This window comes from Lutjanus erythropterus, chromosome 14, assembly GCF_056507025.1.
Source record: "Lutjanus erythropterus isolate fLutEry1 chromosome 14, fLutEry1.hap2, whole genome shotgun sequence".
In the NCBI taxonomy this organism is placed as follows: domain Eukaryota; kingdom Metazoa; phylum Chordata; class Actinopteri; order Lutjaniformes; family Lutjanidae; genus Lutjanus; species Lutjanus erythropterus.
The window spans coordinates 20,841,029-20,852,590 of NC_139330.1; the positions used below are offsets into that span (position 1 = coordinate 20,841,029).

Here is an 11,562-nt window from a genome sequence, read left to right on the forward strand (position 1 = left end):
GCCCACTAACGGTCATCACAATTTGACTCAGATGTTGCTAAACTATGATTTCTTCTGAAGTTGCTAAATGCTTGTTTATATGAGTAATCTTTTTAAAGGCTGGGGAAGAACAGGCTTATGTTTTCAATCATGATCAGCCGAAAAACACGAAAATACTCATTTTTATCTACAATTAAACTTTGCCGTAATATGTGAATCTACCTGAAATGTATACGTTCTAAAAAATAAACTACAGACTGAACCTTTAAGTACTTTTGTTGTGTTTGTAGATCTGTGGAGGCCAACAGGCCAACGAGCCCCATCAGGACTCAGTCTATGTATAGGCCCACACCACAGCGCAAGCCTCCACCCAAACCATCTGGAGCCAACATTTATAAGGTGAGTCACTCTCTGTAATGTGTCTTTTATGGCATCTATCAAACAGCCCGGTGTGTGTGGATCAGGGTACGCTGTAAGGTTATATACGCCCATCTATTTACTGTATATTTGTGTTTGTGTGCTCGTTTTTTGTTATGGCCCGTTTGATTTGATTTCTTTTTTAATCACACTCTATTAGAGCCCTGCACTAACCTGCAGCCAAGCCTTGCTTTAAAGTTGTCATGCTTCCAGGCTTGTTGACAAAACAAGATGACGGCGAGCCGAGTAATTGATTCGGCTTCACTATATCTCTCTCGAAGAAATATTAATTATGGTGCTATTGCTGTCGGGAGGCAGAGAAACTTTAATTGAGACTCAGGATGTTGTTATTTGAGGTTCTTTATTATTTGCTCGCGATATTTTTTTTTTATGAGAACAGAGCTGAGTTGATTGATTCAGGCAGAGGAGGAGTGCAGGTTTTGATTTGTTTGTTAGAAATGATGAGCACAGAGGGAGATTACCTATAATTTGTATGTGCATGACAAACTAAAGCTACGTGCATTTATATGCATGAGTGTGTGTGGATCTGATTTGTGTTTGCAGTGGCTTGTACCTGGAGCAACTGTATATAAAAGCTGTATCTAATATTATTAGAGATGTACAGATCCACTTTTCTTCAGTTCTAATCCAATTCCAATATCTGAATTTGGATATCTGCCAATGCTGATTTTTCTTGATGTTTATTATTTTTTTTAGTGGTAGTAAGATTACATGAGGCTGAAACGGAACATCAGCCTGGAAAGCTTGTGTAGTTTGTGTAATGTAATTTGTTTGATTGAGATTGGAATATGGATCAGTGTTGCGAGCCCCATGCACGATGAATTCTATATGACAATATCCGGCCCTGATACCAGTACTGGATCCAATCAGTTCCTCCTCTGTTGAGTGTAGAAGTTCTTCCGGATTTTGCTCAGTAGTATTGAGTTCACTTGAGAACCTGTTTGAAAGAGTCTGTCTGTTCGTATTATGGTCACCACTTCAGCCATTCACTCATGTCCAGATGTCAGTCAGCATCACACCAACTCTCTTTGGATATAACTCTGTTGTGTGTGTGTGTGTGTGTGTGTGTGTGTGTGTGTGTGTGTGTGTGTGTGCGTGCATGTGTGCGTGTGTTGTCCAGCCGCCAGATGCTTTCTTGCCATTTTAGGTGTTATTGGTTTGTTCTGCAGCGGAGGGATAACAGCTGGTCAGGACATGCGGTCAGACTCTGGCTTTTGCAATTTCACAACGTCATATCTAATAATGTTGTTTTCTAGCTTTATGACCATCTCTGACATCAGCTATTTCACACTAATGAGAGTTTCATGACTGAAATGGAATTTTACCTTTTATGTCTGCGCTACGCCTTAATATCTCAGGACGAGACAAGACAAGCTGCAACTCGTTGTTTTCATGGTCATTTAATGTGCTTAATCTTCAGGGTGTCAAAATTTTGGAAAAAAGGAAAAATAGAGTTGTACACAGGATTATGCTTCCATGAACATTTATTACTATACCATTAAACAAGTACCTATATAAGGGGTCACCTGACACGTAAATTGTAAATAGTATGATAAATATAATGGATCCTGTAAGTAGAGTTCATATGTGCAAAATATTTTGAACTATATACCATGACAAAATCATATATCGTATCATCGTATAATTCCATTTTATTTAAATAGAACCAAGATTGTTAATGTTATTAGTAACACCTGTGCTATGACCAGTCGTAGCATCCGCTGTGACAAAGTCTACAGCATGTGCCGCCGCCATAACAAATACAGACACATAACTGCTGCCATTACTGAAAATAACTTCCTCTCATCCTCTCTTTTAGCCATCTCTCCTGAGTGCCGAGCCTCTTCTCCCTCCACACAACTTCCACTCTCACAGCCTGCGCAGACTGCCCCTCTACCAGCCCCTGCACATCAGCCAGCCCATGCCGGTGTCCCTGAGCGTGGGTCAGCCCGCCCTGCCTCCTCTCCCGGCCCACCACCGGGTGTTGCCTGCCCACACGTCCCTCTCACCGCCTCGAGTGCCGCCTTTTCTCAGCCTGCCTCGCCAGCAGTCATCATACAGAGTTGACCAGGTTTGTTTGCATAAAATGTTGATGAATGCTCTTTTTAAAAACACAAATTCTCCACTGCATGTTAACTCTAGAATTCATAAATTCTGCAAAGTTTGGAGCTTTTACTTTGTCGTAAATTGTCTCGTAATACTTTAAAATGTCAATTTATTTTTGTAGACCACATCTTTAATGGACCATATACACAGCCTAGACTATTAAATTCAAGTTGTGTATATTTGACTGTACATTACTCCTGACCATTTTCTAAACCATACCGTAGGTTTATACATACATTGGTTTTCCACAACATGTTCCAAACAACCATCAGTTTTATTTCATTTTTAAAAGGAAAGTATGAAAATTAATGTGCTGAGAAATTAAACTTTCTTTCACATTTAACATTTAGTTTTCTATTTTTGGTTAGATTGTCATTGGATTGGAATTGATTTTTGGTGGTGCGTTAAAAGACACTCACACTGTTCTGGAGCTTTCAATCATATCAAATGATCTTCCTCTGCAGGTCAAGTTTGCCCAGGACTCTTTGTATCAACAGTCAACAGACATATTCATATTAATGACAGGTGTCGTGATGTGGCTATGACAGTATTATGCGCACGCCTTCAAATAAAGTTTTACCCAATTTTGTCAGCTGTTGTTATCAAGGTCAAGAATACTCATTTCTCCTTGTACACACAGATGGAGAATTTTAGAATCAGTCCCTGTTCACTCTGCATTACCACATGATGGTAATGTAACAAGCAGATTTTTAAGACTCATGATTGTCAGACTGTGTTCAAATGAACAGAAGGCAATGGAATGGAAAGTAAGGTAGGAAATCAATCTGAAAACCGGAGCTACTCTTTAAAAATGCTCTGCAGTAATGTAAAATACATGCAAATTGTATTTAATGATCTAAAACATGTACAGACACATGCGTGGTCATTTTTAAAGATTGTAGCAAAGTGTCGGATTCCGGAAACTCACTTCATTTCTGCACTGCGGTCGGCTTGCTTGCCCACATATCGACAGCAAAATTCAATCTGTCTCCCTCCCTGTGACCCAACTCCTGAGTAAGGCGCTGCTTTCTGCTGAGCCAGCAGTATTGGATGCAGTGGAGATAGTAAATCCATCTGTCCGCTGGATTTGGTTGTGGATCCAAATCCTGATACGTTCCTGTAGCAGCACAGCACGGAGAGTTGTGCCGGTAGGATGTCGGCACTGTGTGAACCGCAGCAGGGCGCACGGCTAATTGACAGATGTTTGCTGCTTCAAAAGTCAGGAAGAATTCGGCCTTGTTGTATGACACTTTGTGTCTGCTGGATAAAGACCATCACATAATCCCAGATGTAAAGCCAGAGTCTGAAGGACTTATAGGGAGGCGTGCAGAGATCCAATTTTATTCCTCCAAGGTTAATCATTCAGGTGCGCAGCAGCAGCAGCAGTGGTAGGGAATAGTTACTCAAGTACTCTACTTTATTACAATTTTGAGCTGCTTGTACTTGACTTTATACTGCTGCTTTATATTCCACTCCACTGCATTGTGGAGGCAAATATTGTAAGCTGCTTTTTACTCCACTACATTTATTTGACAGCTATAGTTAGTAGTTACTTTCCAGACTAATAATCTCCATTGATAAGATCTGATACAGTGTTAGCAGCTCGACCAAAGACACAAATCCTCCTCAGATCAGATCAGATCATTTCTTTTAAATTTGAGATGAAATGAAAAATGCATTTTGACACTTTCAGATCACATGAAATGTTCACATTATGCACCTATTTAACAGTATACACACAAAAAAACAATCTCTTGGCATTCTTATATCAAAACTACCAATCATGTGTCCTTCCTGTAAAACAAATATGTGTGCTGTGTAGGCTTGGACCAACTAGTTTCAGCCAACAATGTAATTGCATCCACCCATCAAGACATTTCCACTTTCCAACATTCAAATCAAGTCCCTCTCCAAAATGTATTGCAGAGTTTTGTAGCTGAACTTTCATTTTCTCTACCAATCAGTCATTTCATAGCCCCTCAGATTAATCTTTTTACCTGCTGGAGGTAGGAGGTAGTTAAATCTGGCTCCATTTTGACCAGCTAATGGAGTAAAATGATACAAGTATGTGCAAAAACTTGGCATGAATTATCTTTGGCACTGAATATTTGAATTATGTATGTACAACTGCAAAACAAAAACAAACAGCATTCAAGCAGTCCTTTTATAAAATAAAATAATTAACCATGCTCTCTCCAAACCAACCAAACTCCACAGGTGAAACCAGTCATTTTACCTTGCAGAACACATGGATTGCTGGTCTCCTGCTGCCTTGACGTGTTAGTTTGTTTGTTATGGAGTGACTTCACAGTACCATTACCATTACCTTTTGTTGCTGACCCTGTCCACAGCACTTACATTGCTTAGTTTCCTGCTGCTTCTCCAAACTGGGGGCGTGCCGACCACCATCTGCTGTAGGTAATACATTGATTATTGATAAGTACCTCATACAACTCTTCATCAAATAATTTAAACTGTCCCTATAACTACATTTTGATGCTACTTTTGTACTTTTACTCCTATAGGATGCAGAACTTTAAGTTGTAATAGAGTATTTTTTTGTACTGGTTGTACTGGTACTTCTAATTAAGCAAAGAAACAGAATACTTCCTCGAGCACTGAGCACCAGGAACAACTGGCATCATGTCCAGCGTTGCAGCAGCATATCACCCCTGATTGGTATGAACGTGTGCCAACTAAAGATGCACTTAAGCTGAAAGGCCACTGTTTGCTTTATAAATAGGCTGCTCACTGGCCTGCCAAAACAATGAAACCCTGCTACCTGCTAATATCAACTAGCTCATTTGGCTGTAATGAAACAGATGGAGCGAGCAGAGACGGCAAATGTACTGTAGGTCAGAAACAGCAGCAAGGATTCTGTTGAGATTTAATAAGAGGCCAGCAAGGACGTGCAGGACATCAATCTTTAAATAGAAAGTGTATTACAGGCTTATTGTAATACTTGACACAGCCTTCCCTGCTGTCTGTGCCAATATGTCTTACTTTAAAAGACTTTTTTGCAGCCTATCTTATGCCTGTGTGCCGACTTGCACCCCATTAAATGTTGAGGTTTTTCCAGGGGAATAAAGCCTACACTGCATTTATTACAATGAGGCAATACATAAAAAGAAAACAGTGTGGGAGCTGAGAATTTTCATAAACCGACCTGCTTGCTATTATCTTGGTCGGCTGAAGAAAAAATACACATCAGATACCCACAGAGTCAAATAAATGCGAAGCAAATAAGCTCCAACCCTGTTCAGGTGCTCTCTGCAGAAGTAAGACGGAGGAGTTAAAATCATGCCTTTCCCCAAAATGTCATCTTTTTCTGGAACTTAGAAAAATAGCTTTGTTTTTGGCCAGACAACCACGCATTTTTCAGTTCCTCCGGTGGGTTTTGAAAGGTGCCTGTAAGCCCAAGGCTCATAGATCTTTCTCAAGCCACAGAGGACAGCGCAATCCTTCATTCTGAATTAAGACATGTGAACACCACCAAGACTCCAGTTGTAGTGTGAGGTTTTCTGCCAAGAGCGGCATTAGAATGCACATGGGTCCGGGATTATTCTTGCATTTGGGTGGATGCGTCTGTCCATTTACATCTTTGTTTTCCTCTTTGAAAAACACCCCGATGTCGTGTTTCTGCAAGAGCTATTCTCCACTTAAACTAAACTGTCCATAACTCACACACGCACCCGGGGAGTTTGTCAGCAATGAATGTGTGCTTAAAGATTCACAGTGGGTGGTACGCTGTATTTGAAAGTCTGTGAAATGCTCCGTTGGCTTCACTTAATATTCTCACAGATTCATCTAATTGGATCACATGAATAGCCCACTGTGTACATTGTATCACCCCCAAACTCTCCACAAGTAAGAACAGTATCCACATGGGACTTTAATGCAGACTCACAGTAAAACAGACCTGCTGTGCTGTTAACAGAGCTCAATCTGATTAAAGCATTGTAACATCTCAACCTCTGCGGGGCACCTTGTGTTTTTAACTGCATCTGCAGAGCTGTGGGCTGTTGTATGCAGAGAGATCAGCACATTTTGAGTTTGTAAAAACATTTTTTTTTCTCCATAAAGAGATGACTACGGCGCACCGCAGCTAGTGAATAAAATATGGCATTAAATAATTGCTGCTTTTGTTTTTGAATAACTTCTTACTGGCCACCAGAAGACATATAACATTACTATAATGTTCTTTAAATATGATTGAAATATGGTATCTTTCAGGTTATTTGTGACATCACAAATTTGATTTCATAGAGCTGAAACAATTGGTCAGTTAATCAATTTTAAAATTGAACGGATTCTCTGTGCCGTCCCTGTGTCCGACTTCTTACCAAACTCGAAATGCTTGCCGCAGCTTGACGTGGCATCTATCACAAATAGACCTGGTGCGTATTGTCCACATACCAGAGTGGAGAGTCGATTCGGTGAGCCCTGTGGCGCTTCCTGTAGAGACACAAGCATTGTCTGCGATCAGCTCTGGCAGTGCCTAGTGGAATCAAGCCCTAGTCCTCTGTGATAATTAAACACATATCTTTGGTTTAGGACTCTTAGTTGGATGAAGCAATTTGAAAATGTCAGTTTGGGCTGTGGGAAACTGTGAAGGTGATGTTACCTAGTTTCTGATATATTATAGACCAAAATGATTTATTTAATTTATAACAAAAACAGTCATCAGTTGCAGGCCTGATTTTACCTGCAACAATATGCTAACATGAACAAAGTATGTGAAGACTAGAACACTGCCACCGTATGTAATCGTTGATGACGCGACATCTGCTATAGCAGCCTCCACTCCAGGAAGGATTTCCACAAGATTTTAGAGCCTTGCTGCAGGGATTTACTCGCATTCACGCACAAGAGCATTAGTGATGATGGACTGTAAGGACTGGCTCGCAGTCAGCTCTCACAAAGGTGTTGGATGGGAATGAGTTCATTGCTCTGTGCATGCCAGTCCAGTTCTACTACGTCAAACTCTTGGACCTTATGTTATGCCCAAGGAAACGGGCATCTTGAAACAGAAGAAGGGTTTTCCCCAGTCTGTTGTCACACGGTTTGAGGCACCATGCTATTTTTGGTAATATCGTTAGGATTTTCTTTAATTAAAACCAAGGGCAAAATCATGAAACACAAAAGTATATGGACAGGAGTGACTGTTCTGCAGAGTTGTGCTGATGTCAGTGTGTTTCAGTCCTCTGGGTCACATAACAGTGAACACTCACAGGTTTATAACTGTAAGCCTGTATGTTGATGTCTTGGCTACATTCATGAATGTTTTAAACCTCCCAGCTCTCAAAGTCTTATCCATGCATAATGTGAAAAACTTTATTTTTCCCTATGTGCATATTACTTGAAGTTTGTCCATGTATTCCTCTTGAGTGTGCGTTGTGGTGTGGTGGAGGCTTTGTGCATATAATGTGTGCGTGTGTGACGGTAGCCGGGCCGCCGGTAGCAGATGTTTATCACTGCCTCGCCTCCTTGCTGTAGATTAGTAACACATGATGGCACCTCATTCAGATAACCTTCTACACTCACACAGCACTGCCACAGAGGTGGTGGAGACGAGGAGGAGGTTTGAGATTCATCTCGTGTTGGCTGTGTGGTGTTCAGAGGAGATACTGATGACACAGTGCCCTCTAGTGAATCGTGTCTGCTCTTGTGTCCAGATAGCTGCTGAGCAGCTAGTCCACATTTAAAGGGAGTTAGGAGGTGACACATGCTAGATTATTCAGTTTTTTAAATTAATGTCAGTGGATATTTTAATGATGCTTAAATGCCACCTTAATACAGTGCTCATCTGTGTTTAAAAATCCATCAACACACAGGTGAACTTTGACCATGTACCCTCATGCTGTAAAAAATGGAAAGTTTAAATACAGGATGCATAATAATATACAAACGAGTAATGTGCAAATAATGCAGTGATATGCAAATCCTTTTTGGCCTATATTCAGTTGAGTACAGTACAAAGACGAGACTGATTTTTTTCTCTTTTTTCCTTTTCAGGATTTTGAGAAACCTAGTCCACCCCAGAAACCTCTACCCGCAGACCCACTGGGGAGGAGCTCTCGGCTGGGTCACAGTGCCACAGCAGCGGGTGTCCATATCCCCGGAACTGGACCTCTCCCTATACCCATCCCCACTGTGCCCAGGCCTCCCCCCACCATCCCTTTACCCAGCAGGTTGGTGCAACGTGATGTCTTTACAGCCCCTTTCAGACACGGAAAAAGTAGCATTGTTGTCTTCATTCGTACGTGATCGGACCCTTATGGAAAAACACAATGCTGACGGTGTCTGCTGTATTCTGTTGAATGCTGTTCAATACTTTTGTACCAACTTGAATCTCTCTCTGAATCTTTTGTTTCTCCTCTGCAGCCCTTTTTGTCTTTCAGGTTTCTGCCTTTCTTTCTTGTTTCATGTTCACTTTCAGCTGGATAAGAGGCAGTTGAAGTGTTCGGCTGCAGAAAACTCACATACTGTGTGTTTAAAAGAGAGAAAGTGGCTCATGTGCACGTTTATTAACTGATACGTTAACTTGCAATCAGATTAATGTACTGAGGTCCATGTCTGAAAGGGGATATTTTTGCTTTATGTACTGTATCGAATAAGAAGAATAACCTGCATTTGTTTCTGTTTCAGACCTGCACCGGTGTTGCCCTACAGACCACCAAAGACTCAAAAGGACTGCTGAGCTCTTGACGTCACGGGCGAGTAGATCTCACCACCAACAGATGGAGACTTTTCTTGATTTGCACTAATTGCTGAGACTCTGTAAGACTTTTTGAACACTTTGAAGTATCACAGAGTTTCTAATGAAAGGGGGCTAACATCACACCTCGGTGCTACGCCTCTAAAAGGTGCTTTGTTGTCCTCGCTCAGGTACCAATGAACTATTTATCTATTTAAATATTTATCTTCAGTATTACCAGTTTGTGCACGGAGCACTCTGATCAAGAGTGATTTTCCCTGTGGAAAAGTTTAACAAGAAGGAAACATGGTGTGATTTTATTTCTTTTGCATTCTTTGGTGATTTTTTATACTTTTTTCTCAAATGAAATGCTGAAATATAAAATGTTTTTATAAACAGCAAAGTTGCTTGAACAATTGAAGCGCAAAAAAGTTTGGTTTTGGTCTAAAATGGAGATAAAGGGAAATGGAGCACAACTCAGCAAGTTGTCAGTGTAGCTTGTGGGCCATAGAGCAGTGTTATTAATTCTGTTTTCATCATTTTTATGATGTATTGAATACCAAGTACATCTTTTCTATTCATGTCACCATGGTGCTACAAAGTAGATACTTATCAAATGTTTTTTTTAATTACGTAAGTACACAGACTCATATTAAAGCCTCAGAACACACATTTTTATGGGATTATTCAGATCTGCTTATTTTACAGCCTCACAGTCGGACTCCTTTATTCCCTTATAAGTTCACTTTCGCAGTGCAAACAGTAAAAGTACTTTTCACACATTTCAGCCCAGTTCTGACACACCGCTCGGGGCATGTGTTGGAGGCTTGACATGTTCTCCTCATGCTGGCAGACGCTGCAGAGTGTCAACATATTCGACAGACTGATTGTGTTCCAGAGAATTACAGCAACACCAAATAATTCAGCATTAGCTCTGGTGTTTGTATGTTTAACATTTACGCTCACTTTGTCCTTCGGTGTGCGAGCCAAGAGGAATGACTTCAGCGCTGTGAGCTTTCCAGTCTCCTCCTCGGCTGTGTCCAACGAGATGTTTTACCGTATCTGTCCTGTCTTTTTTTTTTTTTGCCTTCATAACATTCCATTAGGATTCTGTATGGTTGTGTTATTCCTGAACTCTGAGATTATTCACACATTCACTGCATCGCTCATTAGATTCACAGCTTGCTGTTGCACTTTGAGTTTCCTTGATGTTATTTGTTGTTGACTTGCTGTTTTAACAAGGAGGGATTCAAACTTTACAGCGCAGTTCTTTTTCCTGTGTCAGTGGATGATGCATTTTATATTTGCAGTGTATCCAAATGCAGTGGTTTGTCTTCTCACCCCTGCAGAATGATTGAAGCCCTGCGTACATGTGTTGCATTCATGTACAGACGTCTGAAAGTTTTTTCTTGCTTTGGAAGTGTTCAGATGTGTTTGATTGCTCCCCGCTGGGAAATATTTGTCAGTGCTGTGTCGACTAGTCGTTAAATGTTTATGCCATTTGTAAATCCTAAATGTAATGTGTTTATTTGCATAAGTGTAACATGTTTAAAAGCCATTGTAAAGTGTAAATATTGTACGTCAGTTATCATTTCTCGTCCTTTTTTTTTTGTTCTTTTTTTTTTACAAGCACAGTAATATAAGGACTGCTTTGAGGCCGTGCCCCAGACTTTGAAGATTTCAACCTATAACTCGTAGGACAGAGACAAATGTTAAAGGATAACATTTAAACTGAGAGTTTTTATTGATGAAATGAAAGCCAAATAAAAGTTCCTTTATGACTGTTTACAACAACTTGTTTTAATTTCATTCTCTTTGATTTTTAAATGTCTTTAAAAAAAAACTTCAAAAACATACGAAACTTTTTAAAACCACGAGTGGCTGTTAAAGAGATAAATATGGGTTTATAAGGATGTAAAGTTTCACCATTTGATGAACATAAATAATTAACTGACTGACTTTTGTTGTTTTGGCTCTGAGAGGATGAATGTGCCTAAAGCTCAGTATGCAAAATGCAACTCTTCCCATAACAAAGCAAGTAAAAAGCCAGAAAATAAAGACTTTGATCATTTGGAATATTTTAATTTGGAAACAACTTGAATCATCCTCTCATCATCCTGCTGCATTACAACAACTAGCAACATATGATACTTAAAAAATGTTAATATACAACACAAGAAAACAACAATAAAACTAAGACGATTGCTCAGCCTTTCCTCTAATAAGCAGCCACCAAAAAAGAGAAAATGACACAAAAGTAAATGTCATAACAAGCACTGTAGTTGTGTGTGTTCTGTGCGTCATTTTCACAAAGATCTGTGACGTGTCTCTTAATATGAGGG

The 11,562-nt window shown here is 40.1% G+C and overlaps 1 protein-coding gene across 1 annotated transcript in view; it reads left to right on the forward strand.

Moving 5' to 3' along the window:
- The window catches only part of adam12b (ADAM metallopeptidase domain 12b), a 113,125-nt gene extending 102,111 nt beyond the window's left edge, over positions 1-11,014 (forward strand). Inside the window, exons 20-23 of the mRNA XM_084735685.1 lie at positions 270-378; positions 2,237-2,488; positions 8,539-8,714; positions 9,172-11,014. Coding sequence (XP_084591811.1) covers positions 270-378; positions 2,237-2,488; positions 8,539-8,714; positions 9,172-9,223 — 589 coding nt within the window. The 3' untranslated portion in view covers positions 9,224-11,014. The remainder of the gene's footprint in view (positions 1-269; positions 379-2,236; positions 2,489-8,538; positions 8,715-9,171) is intronic.
- The last annotated feature ends 548 nt before the right edge of the window (positions 11,015-11,562 follow it).